Below are 21,952 nucleotides of genomic sequence, written 5' to 3' on the forward strand. Positions count from 1 at the left end.
AAACGTAACTATTTGACAGATAAAATATCGGATTATCTAATAAATCAGACATTTATACGATTTCGTAATTTATTCATCGATTATCCCAATTTGACAATTTCAAGCATATCAAAAAAATTATATAAATTTATTTGAAAATAAAAATGATGAATAATTGCATGAATCTTCGCTCGATGAGGAATACAGAAATGGGAGAATGACGCATCACTAAATAACAAATAATAATTTCAAGCTCGAACTGTGAATAGGAACTTTAGATATCAGAGTTTCGAATCCTCACGCGTCATTCATACCGCAACATATGAGCCGATAAACGACGATTATTTATTCGTTTTTATTATTTAACGCGAGTGAAAAAAGGAGTGAGAGAGAGATCAGCAGATTTCTCCCCTGACCCTCTAACACGCGATGGTGATTGTCCGAGTTGATATACACACGCACGCATCGTGTATATACGTTACACATAGAAACAGGGGAAAACATTAGTACGTGCATACGACTGTCACATACAGTTTGATCGATCGCTCGCCCGGGGAGTTGGCATATACAACAACCCGCGGCAGAAGGTGTACCCGTGGGAGCGAGAGAGCGATTCCAAAGCTGGCACTGCACATACGTACCAACGTATACGATCAACGCACATGCACGATAACGTTAATGCCAACACTGTGCCGGCAAGCCCATGCAAATATATGTAGGTATATACGTACGTATATAGGCGTGTGTGTGCACGAATACGAGTACACGTGTGCGAGAGAAAAATGTTTCGATACGTTTACTGGGGCGTTTGCTTTGGAGCGAGGAATCGTCCGCAGTATTACTGTAGCAGTTCTCTCTCGCGCGCGCGCCTGGCCAAGTACTTTGCAACAGAAAAATAGTATAGCGTGGACCAGACAGAGAGCTAGAGATAGTTTAGAGAGGCAAGAGAAAGAAAAGAAAGAAAAAGCTGCAGAGAGAGAGAGAGAGAGAGAGAGAGAGAGAAAGAAAGAGTGTGCGAGATTTAACGTTTCGCTGGAGTTGTGCAGTTCAAGCTTCGCGAACAATCGTCCAATTTTTTACTCGACTTGAGGCACGCTGCTGTCGCTGCATGCGCTTTCCTCTCCCGCGCTTGCCTTTTACCTCTCGACCGTGCTCTTCAGGTCGGCATGTGAAACGCATAAAAATATCGTTCGCTAATTCGTTTTCCCTCTTTTCGGTAATACTAGACGCGCCGACCGTGTACACAACGCGGGTATATAGCTTTTTTAATGAAGGATCCTGGCTCTTAGTAAGTATTTGCCCTCAAATCACAACGCTAGTGCTTATAATATGTATATCGCGAATTTCATGCGTGCTGGCAAAAATATGAATTTTCGGATTGAATTAATCTGAGCTTGCCGTATATGAAATATACATTTATATGTGTAATATGATTTTCAACCGTTATGAATATCATTTTAAACACTGCTTCTACATATTTATTTAAGATGAAGTTTTTTTTCATTCATCAAAGCCAATGTTTATTCACCAGCCCAAATATTTTGATATAAAGTATCAAATGACAACGATATTGCATGCACAATTTTGTGCAGCTGGGACAAAAGCAACAAGTAAATGAATCTTAGGAGATATATTTCATTGTTAAATTTTGCTCTTCATTGTGTAATAATATTATAACGAGTAGAAGCAACAAATTATAAACGTTAAATAAATCCAGCCATGAAAGTAATAAATTAACAATTTATATATTTCGTTTATCTTTAGCTTGACAGCGTTTAAAAAGCAATAGAAAACGAAATAGTACAAAAAGCTCGACTGGCCGGCGAAATTTCGTTTGCAATCCGTTTTGCGACGCGCTCTTATATTAAATAGCTTCTTTCGAAGATTGGAAACAATAATTTCCCTTGGGAATATCAAAAGAGCCCCGCTTCTGTGTGGAATGCGCTCTGTAGAATTTGATGATACTAAAACGAATCAAATGCGTTCGTACAAAAGTTTCTACGCATAGCTCGCACTTGACGATATTTTATTTGAATGTTTCTTACGAACCCAATCGACAAATTAGAAATTTAGCTTCAAATTTCATAAAGCAGACACTAAATTTATAAAAATTTTATGATACAATTTTTACTTTAATTGTAACATAAATAATATAAAAATAATTGTTTTCAGATTGCTTGGCTACAAGTGAATACTCAAACTATTTTAACGATAGCGAATCACGTGATCACGAAAAATCATCGAATAGGCGTCACGCACAGCGATCATCGCACATGGTATCTACACATAAAGGATGTCCGAGAATCCGATGCTGGAGATTACATGTGTCAGATAAATACAGATCCTATGAAAAGTCAAATTGTTTACTTACAAGTTGTTGGTGAGCAAACTTGGGGCATTTTTCTCAAAAATTATTTCGATAAGTCGGGAGCTACCGACTTTTACCCTTTTTTATTTTTTATAATTGTATCCCTCGTGGATTTTTTTCCTCATTTTACAGTTCCACCTGATATACTGGATTATCCTACGAGTACAGATATGGTTGTACGAGAAGGCAGTAACGTGACGTTGAAATGTGCGGCGACTGGCTCGCCGACCCCTAACATAACGTGGAGGCGCGAGGGCAGTGAACTAATAACTCTCGCCAATGACCAAGGAGGTGAGAATTTTATTTTGTTCCGCCGCGCGAATGAGATATTTATGTTGATGCGATCGTTAAAATTGAAAAATATCGTCGTTTTTGATAAAATTTACATCTCAATAGAACTTTAATGCATTTTTGTGCCTTGAAAACCCAATTAAAAAGTTAATTATTATCAAGTAAAAACTTGCAGTAAATTGTCTTTAGAACAGCATCGTAATCGTGTATAATCTCTACTCTGGTCATTAATAATACTTGCACAGCAAATCGATACTATCTGCAAGAAAGCGGTCGAGTTTAGCGCACCTTCGTTGAGTAAGGTGTGAACGTAATATTCGAATGGGGTTTTACCCCATTTCCCACCTTAACTAATGTATCGAAGTCTTTGCAGTATAAATTAAGCGTTAGCAAAAACTTACGTGTATTAATTGTGGAAACAGAATCTCGCGCCTAGATCGTGTACGTTGGGTTCACGAGATTAATTGGAATAATGTAACAAAACAAAAACATAATTAATTATGATTTTCAGTGACGCATGTGGAAGGTCCAATGTTGAACATAACGAGGGTCAATCGACTACACATGGGACCATATTTGTGTATTGCGTCCAATGGTGTACCACCAACCGTCAGTAAAAGAATTATGCTTATCGTTCACTGTAAGCTTGAAATTATTTTTACATGTACTGAAATTAAGAAACGATAGTAATTAAAGATTTTTCTAACTGGTTAGTTCCACCTATGATAATGGTTCAAGATCAATTAGTGGGTGCTCAAGAGGGACAAGAATTAACCATGGAATGTATGTCAGAGGCATATCCAAAATCGATCAACTATTGGACTCGAGAAAACGACGATGAAATCATAGCCAACAGTAAGTACTTAAATGTTACTAATTTCTGACTATTTTTGCCCCTGTCTAGAGTAAGCTGGATAATGAAGAGTATTAAATAGAGATGTATGCATACGCAACACATAGCATATCGGAGGTTTAAAATGGATAATGATCCGTAAACTAGAATAGTTTCGGGCGGCCTCTCTTGCATGTGACATCACCGCGAGAGACGCGCAGATGCGCTCACAAGCAAGAAAATACGAATTCCCTAATCGCTCGGTTAATTAGGATAATCTCTTATCTCAGAGACAGCGCACACGCACACACATATATAGTCGCCTTATCGTACGAGCGGGTTAGCTGCGCTAGCAGTAGCGGCGGCATAAGAAAAGAGCAAGAGCGGATTCTCGTATCTATACGTATACGTATATATATTCGCGAGTTCACGCGCGCAGCGAGAGATCTTTTCTCGTGTGATTGATGGTGTGTTACTGTCGCATAAATCACGACCTAATGGCTAATTAAGTAATCGGTGGTAATTTTGCCGTTCCGAAGCCAAATGTTTCTTCCTCTGTGTTTTACGGCTATATATAGTAATGAAAACGACAGTCAGTTGATAACTTGATGCACCAATGAATGTGCACACGCTTCGATGTTAATTTTCATTATTCTTTGAGCCACCAATGTCCCTCGCTATTGTTGAATTCGATTAGTGTCCCGCATCGTAAAACGAAATCAATATCAGGGCGAATTTACGAAGCTGATTGGATCATTAAATAGTGACTCTACAAAAACAAACGCGTTCTCATAACTTTTGTACCCATGCTTCGAACTTAATTAGTTTTGTAAAGTAAACAGTCGTGTCGTGTACGTTACGCTCTGTATTATAACCGAAAAGCAATAGGAAAATCGTTTATCAAATCAATTAATGGATGTCAGTTAAAATGTTTGTTCAAAATTATGAAGAGCACCAATGTACCCGGGGAGCTGCTTTGAAATACAAGCTCCTGTCAAATTTGATCGGTATCATTTTGCAACTTGGTATTACGTACATCACTCTTAATACGAGGGACGCATTGTTAGCAGCCAAGGGCAGAATGAAATATGTCAGTGTATCCTATATTCTATGAGCTTGATTTGTAATAATTCGCATTACGATTGACAATTCCGAGAGTACCACTCATTTTAACAAATAAATAACTTGTCACACATTTGAACTTTATTTTGATAACGAATCAAAATATACTCTATGTCTATACGGTTACCAATAATCAATACTAAAGGATTATCAGCTGTTAATGAATTATTTCCTAAAAACTATTTACTTAATTATTACTAGGTGCTCAATTAGCTTACATATTATAAGTGCGATGTATGCAAAAAACATTAACACAAAAGAAAAATATATCTTTGAGCTCATACCAATACATTATACATAATAGTATTACATACATGATATTAGAAATGAAGTTCAATTAGTCATTAAAACGGAAGATTGTAGAAAAAACTACGGCAGCTGTGTTAATAATTTTCTCTCTACCTCAACTTTCCTCTATATTCGTTGGTCGCGGTTTCAGGGATTCACTCCTCTATTCAACGCGAGGAAAAGAAGTTACACTTCAAAAAATTGTAGAAACCCAAACAATCGCCTTATTCGATATGATTCACCGCATGTACGCAAACACGTGGATTGACCAATGAAATACGCGTCTATCTACGATAGAAAAATGAATATAGAATTTGCAGAGGCGATAGCGCGGCAGGAAGAGCATAGCAAGCTAGGGGCAATGCAGCTCGTGGTTCAGCGCGTCGTTAAACTTTTTTATCTGCTTTTCAAACTCGAAGCCGATGAAAGTTTCCCTTCGATGCGAGAGCGAGAGCGCTCAGCCCGGACTAGCAAAAACGTCTTTGGGCATCAGACGTGTTTGCTGAAACCACTCTATAAATGCATTCAAGCCTCGGTACCGGTATAAAAAGTTTCCAGCATCGCGCGCTTTCCACACCTTTGTTGTTATGATACTTTTCATTTTCAACGCATTCCGGCTTAGCCGCAGGTTTTAACCTGGTGTCTCGCTTTACATGCACGTATTTGCACGCTGTTATGGATAATTTTTTACTTCTATCCTTTTTTCTATATAAATTTTCAATGATTGCTCAATATTTGTCTAACTAAAGATATTTTGATGTTTTTTTTTTCATTTTTAGGTGAAAAATACGATCCTGTTCTTATTAATAATGTCTATAAAGTTCAAATGAAATTAACCATTCGTTCGGTCAGCAAATCAGACTATGGAGCTTACAAATGTATAGCCAATAATTCTCTAGGGAGTACCGATGGCAGTATCAAGCTCTATCGTACGTATATTCAATACTTGATATAAACACGAGTGACTTCAACTTGATCGATTAAATTAAAATTTTCCATAAAAAATAATGTATATCATATCAGACATACCAACCCCTTCAACAACGCCAACAACAACGACGACAACAATTGCAACAACTATTAGGACAACATCTACCCCACCTATACCATATAGAAGTAATATTTTTCATTTTTCAGTCTCTGACTTGATCGTATCATATTCTCATTAATAATCAATTTTCTATTATCAACAGCTGAAAGAAAACAAAGAACAAGGCAAAAAATAATGTCAACTGCAGCTCCACGCATTAACGACTTGGCCGTATTTTCTAAAGCTACAATAAATAAAGAAGGTAATAAAATAGAAAATGATATCATGCAAGATACCTTATATTTCTTTGAAATTTATTTTACAACACAGAGTCACGTCAGCACAAAGGAAAGAATAATGAAGATTTCAACTCTGGTGCAAAAATTAATTCGAATAACGGAAAGAAGAATTCTAATAGCAAGAACAGTAATCATGAAAGATTAGAAGTTCAAAGAGATAAGACAGCTCAATCAAGATCTTCTATACCTGCATCTCATGCATCTGTTTCGAGTCTCGAGTATTCAAAGAAAAACTTGTTTGTTGTTGTTTTGTGTTTGTTAATAGTCATCACGGAGAAGCTTACTCAAACGTAGTGAAACAAGCGAAACTGAGTGGAATGAACTTTTTGTTAAGCCCTGGCATTGTGGGGAAAATTATTGCGTAGAGTAAAAACTCATTCGTTAATTTGCTTCGGAACTTGAGAAAGCTCCATAAGCCCATTGAGAAATGAAAATAATAACAGTTGAAAGTGAAAATCTAACATAAATTGTAATATAGCATGCATTTGAGTGTATGAATGAAAGTTATTACATTGTAAATAAGTGTTTTAATGATATAATACACGTTAAATTTCTATACGCCATGAATTAAATTTTTTAATTAAATAAAAAAAATATTAATTTAAAAATAAATACACACTTGTCAAAAATCAAACACGAGTCTTACTCTGATCTTACAATTGAAAATTGCATATCGGAAGTACTATTTAAATTACCAGAGCAAATAAAGTTTGAAAAGGAATTTTGAAGTATGTTTTATATACATTTTATACTGTTGGTTAATATTCAATAAATTCAGTAGGTGCTAAAGAATCTGTTTTTGTCGAAAAATTATTAAATTTTGTATACGTAAACTTATAAAATCTACTGTGATGGAAAGTTCATTATAATTTTATAAAGTATACGATCAAAATAAAATAAAGTCCTGAGAAACAATAATAACAACACATTTCCTTTATATACAAATCAACTCAACTTTGTAGAAGTATTCATAATAAACCCTGAGATACCTTACACGTTTAAATTTTTGAACTATTACTATGAAATATATTTTACTTTAATTAATAAAAATTCAAATTAATATCACATAGTTTAATTCGCAATACTTTATACTAAAAGGTTTGTGAAATAATTTGAGTTTATCACAGTTAAGGCAATTTAAAATGTAAAATAAATTTTACCGAGCTAAGCGATTTTTGATAATTGTAAATATGAAACCTAAGACATAAGTAATATGAAATATTATGATTTATCAATTAAAAATGTATTATCGTTGGCCATCAATAGTTCATATTGAAAAATCTAAGCAACAATTTCAGTACAATGTGAAATTATTGATATTAAAACGACCTATTTATTCCCATTCGTTAAATAGTGAATTGGTATATTTTTGTACAAACCACAGAAAATCTTTAGAAACTTTTTTGATTTATTTGATATTTGAATTATTTTACTTAATTTTATTAACCTGATTTGTAAATACTTTTAAACGTAAACTATGTAAAATGTTTTTCATGTAAAAATATGGTATGTGTAAATAAAAAAACTATAATCCTATCAATTTGTGTAACTTTGCTAGTATCATAAAAAATAATATCGAATAGAAACTTTACTACGTCAACAGTTAATAATTTTCTATCTAAGACTTAAACGAAAGAGTAATGAACAATTAAAAATGCAATAAAAGCTTCAAAAATGTTTGAAAAAAATAAATATTTAACTTCTGGTTATTTAGTTTTGTATTAAATTAAACATCATATGCGAAGATAATTTTTGTGAGATTCGTTATTTCCCACACATCATATCGGCATACACAAAAAACTGGCTTTTACTAAATTTGACGAACAACAATCGTTGTTTTTAAGCCCCATAAATAACCTTGCAAACAATCAAGTTTATGGAACCATTAAATAATGGTGTTAGTGGTTTATGGGGTTGATTATAAAAATTGCGGTACACAATAAAACGATAAAACAAATAAAAAAAATGTAAAAAGCATTAAAATTAGGCAAACCGACATATAATAGAAATGAAATGAACAAAAATTATGAGTACATACGAAAAGAATCAAACAAAACATGAACTAATACAGCGCCAAACAGTAACCACGCGTATTATGCTCTGCGGCAGTAGCGAACAAGCAATTTCTGGACACTTTAGAACGCTGTCCAATGATAGCACGAAAATACTTTACCTAGGTTTTTCTTGGTCTACTCCCCACTGATCTAATGAACTGGAAAAAATTTCGAAAAACAAATTTCATGATACATTTTCAGCTATTACTGCATTTATATTAATATTATACGATCTATTTTATTTTTATTCGTGAAAATTAAATTGATAGTCAGTTTTCATTGAAATATCATCCATGGTCAACTATCGTAAAGTACATATGGCCGATTCTCTGTGAAGCCGAATGGTCAAAAAAATTTGTTTGGCCATTCGACTTCACAAAGAATCGGCCATATATTAAAAAAAGTTTAGTCATAGCATTATTTTACTATGGTTAAAAAATATTTATGTTAATGTTACGTGATATAAATCATGAAAAAATAATTAAGAAATAGTTATTTATATAACAAGTGCCCAAAAGGCGTTTTTGGGCACGAGTGTGCGGAAAAAGACACGAGTGCCGGCCATGCCGGCACGAGTGGGTGTTTTTTCCGCACACTGTGCGCAAAAAGCTGGGCACGTGTTGAATACAAAATTTTATGCAATAAGAGACGAAAAATACTTTCATTTAAATGAAGCGTTTTACCGTACACCCGTGTCCAAAATGAGGCATTTTACCGCACACAAGTGTCCAAAAACGCTTTTTGCGCACTAAAAAATGTGCGAAAAAAGACATTTTTCGTCATACTATTGCATAAAATATTTTAAAATAGATAATGTCCTATGAATTTGCATTTACTTTGGAATGACTTAAGAATATTATCTCAAGAGCTTACTTCGTTTCAATTTATTTTTAACGGATAAAAGTGTTTTAGCTAGAAAATGGGAGTTTTTATTTCAGTTACAGGTAACATTTGAAATAGCTCTGAGTATTTTGACAATTGTTTTTGATGACTACAAATTTTATCATTATTCTTTTGAAATAATGATACATTAAATCTAATAAGTTAATATTTTTACTTTTTTGATAGTCAATCAAGTTATACTTACCTATTTTTTCACTTACATGCACAGATTTGTTTAATAATTACAAATAACAATAACTATTTCAATACAAAACAAAATAGATATTAAATTTTTCATGAAATAAGCAATGAATATCAAAAGGAGTGGAAATAAGAACTGGTAACTGTAAACGGTAAACCGGGATAATATCGGTACAGTTACCAAGTTGAATTCATGGTAACCTTGCATGATGAATGTAGGACTTTAACAGGGTTGGTAATCTAGATTCCTTTTCTGTAGTTGCAAATTCTCAGGATATAAAGAATATAATACGACCACCAAATGGTAAGTTAGTTTTTCAGCATCCATCCTCGTTATAGACATAGCCACCAGGTGAAAAAAAGATAGTTATTCATTTTTAACAGCTTTAATCTGAAAAATGTATTGAAAAATAATTTTTTTTATTAATTTTTAAATAAAAATAGAATAAACTATAAAAATTCTAAATAATTTATGAGCATTTATACATACTTCTCTGCATATCAATAAAATTTTCTTGTAAGATATGCTTTAGTAACAATTGATAAAAGAAAACGATTATTGAAAGGTTACTTTATTGAGTTACAATATATTATATACAGTCTTATTCATGTAGTACAAATCTATTATTTATATCTTGAATAAATGATGTATGAAGTACTAGATTTTTATCCACGTGGAAGCTTAGAACTTTAAAATAATTTTCTACATTTGTTGAATACGATCCCCAGATTACACTTAATTTAAATGGTTATCGAAATTTATAGTTCATAGAGACTGACTAAAAACTCATAGACTGATACAAAAAGTTCAAAAAAATTATTGAACAAAAATGTATTAAAAAATTGACTAACAATAATATATTATTATACTATATCGTAGCAATAATCACAATTGCTTTAATTATAATCCGCAAATCGAACCAATTTCAAATTTTGATAAGAATAAATTTGTCCATTCTTATATTTTGCTTCCAGATTCAAAATGATCAAGATTCGGTGTATCAAAATTATAGTATAGAACAATTTATTGTATTAAAAATATTTTATAAAAGGAAGCTTATGATCATCAAACCCTCTTCCGGTCTGAATATAAAATTTACGGATGTATATATTCAAGTTTTTGCCGTAAATATTAGCAGTATACATGAACGTTACAGTACTCGTTTTGACAATAAACAAGTAACTAACATTTTTATGACCTTTATACACTTTTAAGCATTCATAATACCAGCACGTGCATTTATATTATGTGTATTTACCATAGTGCCGAAATAAAACTCTATTGAAATGATTGAAAAACCAATCACAGAAAATTATGTAATATTGTTGTCCGAGTCTAAAACTGTATGTACAATGTGTTGTGATGTGTTTTGTTTGTTAACAATATATATTCATACATATACAATATCATAACCTTTTGAACGTTCTTTCTTGCTGATATACATTATTCGTTTTATGAATGGAGGCAATCTTGAAAAATATTGATTATAATTTTATCAAATAAAGTTTAAAATTACACATTATGGAAATAATAATTCGATGTGAATCTTAACTTATTGCTACATTTTAAATGTCACTCTTACAAACGCTTTCAACATGAAAGTAAAATAATTTATCAATTCATAATATTTCAAGGGTTAGCCATGGTTGTCCGATTTGAAATAATCATTACCATTCGAGCGAAACGCGAAGAATCAAAAAAGCCGAGATAACGGGGACTGGAACAAAGCGCACGCGTGCAGAAATTATGTAACAACGATACAGATTTATTTATTCCACGTGACGAGACCCCTTGGGGAAAGGAGGGTGCAGGTCGAATCACCGAGCACGGTGGCATATACTACAATGTATGCGCATGTATGAAGCGCCTCTAGATCGACAATAGAATAGTTTTAGTTCCGCGCGAAGTAGCTTGAAAAGGACGGCTGCAGTGAGCTCTCTCTCTCCCATGTTATATGAGCTACTGCAAATGGTGAGTGTCTCATCCAAAGTTGTTGGCGCATTAGATTTATTCATCGTGAATAAGTCTGATTTAATAAAAACGGGCACATAATTGATTCACCCTTGCAAATTGATAATGTGTGGGGATTGAGTTTTATAAGCTGTGCATATCCGCGGTAAATCAGTTCAATTTTTTTTTAAATATTCAATATCATTTGAAATTAAAATTTTAATAAATTATTTACTTTCATCTTATTTTTTTAACATAATCATTACATTACTACCTTCATCAAGAATACCTTCTATGGACAAGTTATTCAAGTCTCTTTTTATTTTTTAAATTGAGACAGTATACTTTACACTTGCATTTTACGATATGATGATAATTATATTTGGAAGTTTTATTCGTGTCATACCTTTCATGTATGTATCTTTCTTGCGTATATTTTTTTTATAATTTTTAATCACATCATTTAAAAATATGCTTTTTTGTCTTGTATGATGTACTGTGTATTTTTGTAAATGATCCCAGCACTCGAAACTTTTTCTGAAACTTGCTCTTTCCCATTTTTTTATCTTTCTAGATAATTTGTGTATTTTACAAATGTGTGTATGAAATTTATATATTTGGTTTCGAATATGGGTCTGAATATCTCATTTTTATACAACCACACGCGGAGAATCCTATATACATTTGTATGATTTCCAAACCTCATATACCAGAAAAGAGTATAAGAGAAGCTTGAAAGCTGTTCTATCTATCTTCAACTTTTTATGCTTTAAAAATAAGTCTCTCTTTTTTATTTATTTTTCTTATATATTACGATAAAATTGGAAAAAAACATATTGAGTGCAATTTTTTGAAGCACTGTGGACTTTACGGAAATGCACAATTTATTACAATAACTAATACTTTACTGATGACTTTTGAAAAATGAGTTTTAAGTACAAATCTAATCATCTTTTACCACTGTTATATTGTTTAACTCAACTTTTCTTAAAATATATGTGATGTAAGCTGCTGATGCCATATAACTTTAATATTTATTGACTTTAATCTCTGATAAATAGAGTAGAATCATAATTTGAGCATCGAAATTTTCACATTTTAATTTTTTTGCGTCCCTTTTTAATCGCAATTCGTGCATCAGTGATATCACTTAGATTTTAGAAGCACCACGAATTACTCGACAGTTTTGAGTGAGATTTGAATCACTTAAAGCTGCGGTTCTATCTCTAACAATGTACATGAAAATTTTTGACTCATCAGAGATTTGAACCCCAGCTATCAATGTTAAGTTGCTCAAATATAAAAAAGCCCTGTTCACTAGACTAAGGAGGGTGATGGTCTCTCTGTTACTTCAACCTTTGGAAGCTGACATCATTCGTTGGAATTGATCGAGCGTGGAATCGGTAATAGGCAGCGTTGAAAATACTCCAAAAACATCGAAAATACAAATGAACAACACAAAACGGTACTTAAGCTTGGTACCGTAAGTAACATTGAGCTCACTCCAGAATCTTCCCAGTCTTCTTCGTCTTCGTCATCATCTCGTTGCTTTGGATCTGAAAAATTTCATCAAATTTAACAAAAATCTCAAATATAGTTGGCATAATGATCACTTGTCTTTTAAGAAACAAATGTTACAAGATGCTATTACGAGGGTTTTGTCAAATAAAACAAGAAAAAAAATTGATGCGATTAGACGCAAATAACAAAATGAAGCACCACATGAATTATGTATCATACATGAATGCGCACACCTACCTCGTTCCTTCAGCATATCCTGATTTCCCTCGAGAATGTTGTTACTAGAATTCTTTCTCTGTTTTCCTACAATTAAGATACATTTGGTTGACTTTCATTTTTACAGACAATTGCATAAGAAATGATTTATACATTCATTCATGTGTACATTGTTGCAACAGATTTGTTCACGTAAATTTTTTTAAGAAAAAACTAAATAACATATATTGTATTAACACAATTAAAATTTATAATTAACAGTTATCACTTATTTTTATTGAAAATATTTGTAAAAGTCTTTTGAATCCAAGCATTATGCATATGTGCTCGACAACACTCCAAAGCTGTAAAACTTTGAAGTATAAATGAAAAATTTTAGAAAAAAACCGGAAGCTTTGACTAGCAAACAGCGGGATGAGTCGGCTTGTTAATCCAAGCATAAGAAAATCTAAGACAGGCAGAGAATCGTTTTGATCTAAAGATGAAAAAGAACATGGCATTCGTTACTCAACTTAAAAGTTTTACAAAAGTTAACCCTTATATAGCTTGTACTGCAGCTACATAAATCTCTCGTTGAACCAGGCAGCGAGCCTTTTCTTGCCGCTCAGCGTATACAAGAATTTAGAGATGGTCCTTTCCTTGAGCAACTTGACATCTTGCATACTTCTCACTCTTCTCCTCTTTGGAGTTTTGCCTTTCGCTGAGAATACGAGACTAGATGTACTAAGGATAGCGTCAGGATGAAGTAAAGAAAAAAAACATGAAAGTTACTAAATATACCGTGAAGTCCTATTCTGTGCCCGAACTTTTTTCCTATATTTTTCGCTACGGAAAACAAAATGAAAGACACGCGGCCACAATAATTTTAAACAATATCAATAATTATTTAAATGGTGTGTTCTGTAAAGTTTCATATTACCGTTGATCCGTTAAAAAAAATAGATAAGCGTTAATTTTCATGTTGGAGTACAAATCTCGGAGGAATATTCGTCGAACAGCGAGGGCAAAGCGGGTGAACAAAACATCCTGAGCGTCGAAAAATTTGACGGTGAAATAGTAAAGCACTAGCAGCAGCGTACATAACATTACGCATGTCAGGCACGAACGTGACAAAATCTTCAGTCCAAGCTCCGAGAAAACCAGTTCGAGGCTGTGGGAAAATAATACATTTTGTAAATTTCCGAGCTCACAGAGAGAGACTATACCACGCGCGACAAGCTCGTGTTCGCAAGACAAGTAGATTATGCGTAGAAGGTTACCTATGCACGTGCCCCCCGCGTACATTTTCTAAACTTTACACAAATAATGGTGGAGCCGAGATGAAAAATATAGGGCACATTTGCACGGAGAGTTATATGAGAGGAGCAATGGAAAAGCTACAGTGGAGATGCAATACTTGACGAAAAGCGCAACCAAGGCCCCGCCGACTGAACTAGCGAGCAAGATTGAATGGGCATAAACAGACAGAGAGCAAGTGAGAGAGACCAAGCGGAGCACATTACTGACAGAAAGGATAAAACAGATATAAAGATACATAAACGTATGCAGATATTTCGGTCATGACCTCAAAACCCGTGTAGGCAACTGACATGAACGCACTATGTGAAAAGGTTCATCGAGTGGAGAGCACTGGCATACATCGCTGAATTGAGTAAAGCGAAAAAAATCCCAGGTAAAAAAAATATCGCAATGAAAGTCTTTAAAAATGTATACTCAAGCACCGTGGCGCAAACGGACGAGTATTAAACCAGACAGACGGCCAGTTAAAGGTTTTTTACCAGCTGAAAATTATAATAATGACGAGTCTTCTGCATAATTTATTAATGTTGTCTGCTAAGACCTGAGCCGTTCATTATTTGGGAAACTAAACAGTTTCAAAAAATTGTAAAAAATAAATAAAAATTAAAAACAAAATTTTATTTTAACTAATCGTCTTAACTAATCTAAGCCAAAGCTTAGAAATTTCGTAAATATCAATGATAAATTTCCAAGCCGATGAGTGAAATGGATTTAAAATTTGATCTCAGTGCCAACACGCAATGGAATATTGTAACACTTAGTCAGTATTCATTTGAGAGATATAATTGTATACATCGATGCACGAAAGGAAGTTCATCGGTACAAATTGACGACTAATCAACGCACGTTCGGTTTGTCGTCGCAGAATTGCATGATGCAAAATCAGGAGCATCGTAAGAAAACGAGAAGTGTACTGTATGTCGAACGCATGCATGCGAAAGCGGACGGAATACTTCATTCGATTTCTGCAGACATTTCAATTTACTTTTAGTAATCGCTCGTATCTTCTATCAGACTGTTAGAAGACAATTTTCATAAAACACAAAAAGTACATAAATACGATCAAATTTGTGAAAATGTTGCAATTTTATAAAGAATCTTCAAGTACAAAGCCTGTGAGTGAGAAATGATAGGTATGCATCAAGAGAAAAGATGAGAGAGAGAGAGAGAGAGAGAGAGAGAGAGAGAGAGAGAAATTAGATACAAACCAGGAGTGTAAGATAGTTTCACGAAAGCAAGTTTGATATTTTTCTCTTTCCATCGTACAGGTGCAAACTGACGGCTTTATTTCATCGATTTTCACCGCGAAAGAGTAGGAGAGAGGTCTGGAGAGTACGCGTGAGAGATGGAGAGATGTATTATGCTGTATTTGCGAACGTGAAACCTGAGCGTGATGGTGCACATCTGCCGACGCTCGTCATTAAAACTTTTCTCTAACTCTCGATAATGCACGCGGGTGCGCGATCCTATATATTTTTGCATCATTTTCATTCTTAGTTGCTTTTCCCAACCCTAACACAGCTTGCAGTCGCATCTGACTGCATATGTACAAATTTATCAGTAAAAATAACTTATTTACAAACAGGAGAGAAATCAAAAGCAATTATGGTCTAATTAATCAAGAGCAACCCTGCTCTTTGTTTGCTCTACTTTAATAATTTAATTTTCTTATGTGTAACAGTAACAAAAAAAAACGCTCTTAAGTAAACACATTTTATAAGATCAGTTAATTTCAAAACGTAAACAAATCATGATGCAACATTTTTGAAAAGTTCAATAAATATTTTTGAATAAATAAAATTTACTTTACCTTTATTTCTCGCTACGTTGTCAGTTGTATGATATCCTGAGCTTGGAGGTATACCTAAAAATAAAACGAAATTTATGAAATCAAACTCATCACAGTTATTGCCTATAGTGGCTATAGTAGTAGTGTATTTTTATTGAAAGGTTTCGATGATTCCAAATAGCTGCAAAAAACTATAGTGACAAATAGCGAGAAAATGAAAGGCCTCTAAGAAGATGTTATAAATCATTCGATTGCTCTTGCATTACGTATTCAGTGTATATGCTTCTTCTCCACTCGAGTCCAAACAGGTAAAAGGGTTGATTTGTATCCATGCCTGCTCTCTGTATAACTCAGGTCGATTGGGCCAAACCAAGTTGTGACAAAATTTATCGTCTTTAGAAGCAAGTATATAACGCAGTATTTAATAGGGACACAATGAATTTCAAGTCAAGTTTGTCTCGTGTCGCAAGTAAATACAATTTCCACGTACTCACAGCGATATACCATTCTCGGGCTGTTTCAGAAAGCAAAACACTTTCAATCCAATCTTAATTGTAAATTAATTGTAAATACAAGAGCACTCGAGTAGAAATTACGAGAACCAATGTTTCGGAGGTTTCTGGAAAAAAAACATCGGAGAATTATTTGCGTTTACTTACGGTATAATTTTATGCTGCCATCCGTGTCTCCGAGAGAGTTTCTGGAGACACACTTGTACGTTCCGAAGTCAGAAGGGCCGACCGATTTTATCGTGAGCTTCATGTGAACTTTATAAGCGGTGTCTGTCACCGTAGGTTCATACTTGTCACCTGAACAGAAAAAAAGCGTTTCAATAATTTCGTATTTCAATGGGTCGAATATGACTGTCAAGAAGTGCAGCTTCTTTATTTTTATCATGAAGAAAGCCTATCCTATTTATATGCCAAGTAAGACGATGAATATCGAGTTTTACTGTAAAAATAGCTATGCTTTTATGCTTATTTTAAAAATAATAGAAAAAAAATTTTACGAATATCTGCAAATGGGAGAGCGAATATTTTTGAGAAAGCTCTTTACAAAATAAAAATTTCACAATGGCCCAATCACATTGATTCGTATTCGATGGGCGTCGGAGTGACGTGATTTCCTGCAAGAGCTGTAATATCCTAGAGGATGAAATATGATTTTTTTGATAACCTTATGAAAGAAAATGTCTCCACATTGTAACATCTTGGAATTACTGCCCAAGACGATGGAGCGCATCAATTTTCGATGAAAAAATTGAGAGAGTTTATCTGAACTATTATGTTTTCTGACTACTTTTCATCGTATTTTTTCTTTCTTCTTGTTTTAGATATTAGTTTCAAGTAGTCTGTATTTTAAGTGTCTTTAAATCTTATTTTGATTGCAGACTCGATAATAATCAAGTACTGCCTTGGTATACTTCGAATTTCGGTTCAAATTAATCTACATAATGCAAAAACATAGCGATTTTGTGTATAAATAATACATACTAAACCGTAGTGTATGGTAAGAGCTTTTGATAGCTTATACATAAACTTACACCATAATCGATTAAGTTAATGTGCTTTAATGCACAAGTACATAAATATATTAATAGCCTAAATGTTATGCAACGAGGATGCATAAAATTAAAATAAATTGATAATATGATTTACCTTGTGGTACAATTTCATCCTTATCACGTGTCCAGTAATTGATGGATTTCGGATAGGCCTCCGATGTACACTCGAGCGTGACTTGCTGACCTTCTCGTGCACCGATCAGTTGATTCGGTATCCAAATCATTGGGGGAACTGAAATTCATTCATTCATTATATTAATTAAGCTGGCAAATGACGATTTCCATTTATGTTATTTTAGAGTGTGATAATCTTAATCAAGCTATTATTTTTTACAATAAAAATAATAAAGATCTACTTACATTGAACAACTAGTATAATCCTTTTACTGACTGTTGGTGGTACGCCATTCGATGCTATGCATAAGTACGGACCCATGTGCTGTCGGTTAACCTTGGTGAGGTTGAAATGAGACCCCTCAACATTTTGTACTAGAAATAATTTTTTCTTGAATCATATAAATCGCAAAAATAGTCATTTGTTTGGTCTGGTAAGGTCTAAATAAATTTTCTTTCTTCACGATTCAAATAAAATTCATGTCATTTACTGCCAAATTAAAAGATTCAATAAATTAATTCAAAGACTTCCAATAATTTCAATAAAAATAAAAAATCAAAATAAAAAAATACCTTTAAAATGTCAAACTCAAAACAAAGAATTTTAATAGTGATGTTTTGAAGGACATTCTTCATGCGAGAAATACGTCTCATACGACAATTCCTTTGAAACAATAACACACATTGACAAAGCAGAAAAGTGGATATTTTGTACAAATGTGTATTTCTTCATGAAACGATGGGTAAAGTTGATGAACAAAGGGTGGAGAAGATGAGCATTTAATTTGTTCATACGCACATACACATTTTGTCACTATTATTGAGAAATTTAGGTTGTGCATATTTCCTGCTTTGGTTTGTATAAGCAAATACTTATACCACAATTGAGTAACTTTCAGCCGAAAATGTTCGCTTACTTTTGATAAACTGCTCTTGGGAACACAATCACCAAAACGGACTACTGTAGATCTTGGGGTTTTAATTAAGACGAGAAACGATGTGGTATTACTTATTCTCGTATAGTTATAGGCAATCGGTTTTAGTAATTTGTAACAATTTTGAATATAAAATGACTATTCAACAAATTAGACCCAGCTAGTAGAATTACAAGAAATTTAACCAAAAATATTCTTGCAATGAGTTTTTCATTGTACTCTATAAAAGCTAAAGTTTACAGCACGTAGCCCACAGGCTGAACTTTAAATTATATTTTCGGTAGTTCATAACGACTTTTTGTCTATAGTATTGTATGTGTAGATCTAAGGTAAGACGGAACTTTGAATAGCGGCTTTTACCACTCAAGAACTTCCATTTAATTTGAGTGAAAGTAGTGATACAATCGTTTAGTTATATTAATGAAAATAGTCACGGGACTCTGAAAAAAACATAATAATGCTATTCTATTGCGTGAAATCAGCAATGTTGAAGAAAGTTAGACAATCGTAGTTGTTTTAATAGTACTAAAGGGAAATACATCACTGATTTTTTTTAGATGTAACCAAAAATCTTTTGTATAAAAAAGTATAGAGCAGTTTTGCGTACATATAATTTATGCCTTTCTAGGCTTTTAATTGGATGTTGCTATCAATTCTAAAATCGGTTGCGATATGAGTAGATTATTGGGATTTTAATTTTATCATAATTTCAAGCACCAGTAACATTTGCTTACTGTTAGCAAAAAATTACAATTTCTATAAAGTATTTGTAAAGTTAACATTATGTCACAATGACAATAAAAAAGTAAAAAAATATTAAAGGAAATACGAGTAAAATACACAAAAGGATTGTAAGGTTTTCCACAGCTAGAAGATTAGCAGACATGTAAACCGCTAATGAAGCACTTTGGAGAGCGAAATTCTGGACTGACCAGGGTGCACCGCATCAGGCTCACACATATGTGTATATGGGAGAAGAGACGCGAGAGTGTGTGAGGCGCTGAAATCGTGAGAGCGAGAGAATCCACGAAATCTCGAATCCCTTATTGCATCAAAGCTTTTGAGTAAAATGCATCGCAGTTTTCTCCTTGTTACTTGTTAAACCTTTGCTTTACTTATTATTATAAGTGTACAAGTGAAATGGTGAAATAATAAGGGGCACTACATACTGAAATTTATTTTCAAGCTGCTTTGAATAATTTTGAGAATAAAAGTTGTAAAATAACACTCACGCAAAAAAGTACATAAAAAGTAAATATTCGTTTTTGAAAAATTTAAACCTGCTAAAATCAACGAAGATATGACTCATATAAATTTCTCTTTAAGAGCTTTCACGCTTTAATAATCTAGAGTATAAAAAAGCCACGTTAAATTTACCGTTATTCATCATTTTTTTACCGAGGTTCCGAAGACTGCTTTTGCATAATCGCTTACCTTCTCTTGTGGGACTAAGGGAAATCGGCCTTCCGTCTTCTCTGCGCCACTGTATATTAGGAGCTGGCGAGCCTGTGGCTGCACAGCGTAAAGTAACATTAGTACCTTCTCTGACGACCATATCCGTACTCGTTTGGTAGTCAATTATGTCGGGTGGAACTGAAACAATACGTGAGATTGATTTTTTCTTTTGAGTTTCAATTCCAAGAGAATATTAATTTTGATCGTATTGACACATTTAATGATTATTAATTATTAATTATTTTTCATAAAGTAATATATTAATTCTCACCCTTTTTTACTAACAAATATATTTTCCGTGTGGAATTGAGTAATAAGACAAAAACGTTTCGTAATATATACGTGGCCATGAAAAAACAATGATTCTTTTTATCGATTAGAGTTTGGTCAGCTATTGGTTCAGTAAACTTGGCAATTAGAAGTTTCAATGCTTTTTTTTCAATTGCTCTTTTCTTGATCGCCCATTGAGATTTACGGAGCATCAAATTGCATTCCTCTTTGGATGAAAACAGAGCGGATTTGTATAGATTTTGCGGAAAATGGCTAGCCAATTTTCGTTTCTGATTTTTTCTTTTCTTTTTTTTTTTTTCATCGGTTGAATTCTCGACCAAAGGCCTGCAACGTAAGGGTACCCGTATACAGGAGTCTATAGCTAGCAAACATATATTTGCGCTCAATGTATAGCTATTTTTCGATAAGGTATTGTCTCTATCGCATGAAGCAAAAAAATACTGGCAGCTGTCACCACAGTATATAAAATCTTATAATATTTTTTGACTTGCTCATGGTAAACACCAAAACCATTTCTCTTTGTATGATAGCGTTCAAAAAGTCGAAGGAATAAAGACAAACATGCCGCACAAAAGTTTTTTTATCAATCTGTGTACGCAGTATATTCATACTGTGCCGTAGAAAGAATTTTGAATCCAAATGAAATTTAAATCAGAAAGTTTTCGATATTATAAGGATTTTTTTATTGAGTTACATGCATAACTTTTATCTATTATAATTGATGAAAAATAATAGCTACGTAGAGACTTATAGGTGTAATAAAAATGAGCTGATGAATGCAATTGAAGCTTTCATTTTTGAAAGTTCAATTTTTCAACTACTATTAAAAATCAGAGCTTGATTACTGCTTGTTAGAAATTTTTGTGATTGTCAACGAAAAATTAAAAAATTTGCTGAACATAATGAAAGTGTAGGAGACTAATTAGCCTGCAATTGTAATTCAAATCGGATTTGTCAATTATGGAAATTATATAACTTTGATGTTTTGTGTTTTTTTTATATTTATTATTTGGAATTAATACCTACTAAAAGAACATGATATTTACATTCGATCAAAAATACTTTCAGGTTTATAATGAGAATAATAGTGAGTAAGGGATAGATTATTAATGGTAAATGCGTCACTCTAACATTTTCTAGATTATTGTGTCCTGTCCAAGTGTCACGAGTCTATTCTGTCTTCGGTTCTAATAGTATTTTTCTATTTTTTCGTTTACTTAGAATTTTCTAGACTTTTTCTTATTTTCACGTCCTCTTGTTGATTCTGGTTTGACCACTTTTACTTTTATGAACACGGATATTACGTTTCATTTTTTGATTTATTATTATGTTTTGACCATTGGATTTTTCATACTTTTATCTCTAGTTATTTAATATGTAATACATAGGTTACGTACCCAAAACACACGCACAAATTTATTATTTAATGAACTGATTAATAGGCCTATTCAAGTGTAAAAAACTTCTTTTT

The 21,952-nt window shown here is 33.2% G+C and overlaps 2 protein-coding genes across 3 annotated transcripts in view; one reads left to right on the forward strand and one right to left on the reverse strand.

Moving 5' to 3' along the window:
• Window positions 1-7,127, forward strand: part of LOC106650930 (opioid-binding protein/cell adhesion molecule homolog) — an 84,739-nt gene extending 77,612 nt beyond the window's left edge. For both annotated transcript variants that reach the window (XM_023462364.1, XM_014369207.2), the window contains exons 3-10: window positions 2,152-2,359; window positions 2,480-2,638; window positions 3,150-3,278; window positions 3,353-3,493; window positions 5,660-5,809; window positions 5,904-5,996; window positions 6,074-6,172; window positions 6,241-7,127. In XM_023462364.1, the coding sequence (XP_023318132.1) occupies window positions 2,152-2,359; window positions 2,480-2,638; window positions 3,150-3,278; window positions 3,353-3,493; window positions 5,660-5,809; window positions 5,904-5,996; window positions 6,074-6,172; window positions 6,241-6,503 (1,242 nt within the window). In that variant the 3' untranslated portion in view covers window positions 6,504-7,127. The remainder of the gene's footprint in view (window positions 1-2,151; window positions 2,360-2,479; window positions 2,639-3,149; window positions 3,279-3,352; window positions 3,494-5,659; window positions 5,810-5,903; window positions 5,997-6,073; window positions 6,173-6,240) is intronic.
• Window positions 7,128-10,306: 3,179 nt separating this feature from the next.
• LOC106650881 (lachesin-like) overlaps window positions 10,307-21,952 on the reverse strand; it is a 105,622-nt gene continuing 93,976 nt past the window's right edge. Inside the window, exons 4-10 of the mRNA XM_014369131.2 lie at window positions 20,170-20,328; window positions 18,047-18,175; window positions 17,781-17,918; window positions 16,782-16,931; window positions 16,144-16,197; window positions 13,056-13,121; window positions 10,307-12,853 (exon numbers count right to left, since the gene is read on the reverse strand). Of these exons, the coding sequence (XP_014224617.1) occupies window positions 12,669-12,853; window positions 13,056-13,121; window positions 16,144-16,197; window positions 16,782-16,931; window positions 17,781-17,918; window positions 18,047-18,175; window positions 20,170-20,328 (881 nt within the window). The 3' untranslated portion in view covers window positions 10,307-12,668. The remainder of the gene's footprint in view (window positions 12,854-13,055; window positions 13,122-16,143; window positions 16,198-16,781; window positions 16,932-17,780; window positions 17,919-18,046; window positions 18,176-20,169; window positions 20,329-21,952) is intronic.

The sequence above is a fragment of the Trichogramma pretiosum genome, unplaced genomic scaffold (genome assembly GCF_000599845.2).
Source record: "Trichogramma pretiosum strain Unisexual culture from Peru unplaced genomic scaffold, Tpre_2.0 scaffold3, whole genome shotgun sequence".
Classification (NCBI taxonomy): domain Eukaryota; kingdom Metazoa; phylum Arthropoda; class Insecta; order Hymenoptera; family Trichogrammatidae; genus Trichogramma; species Trichogramma pretiosum.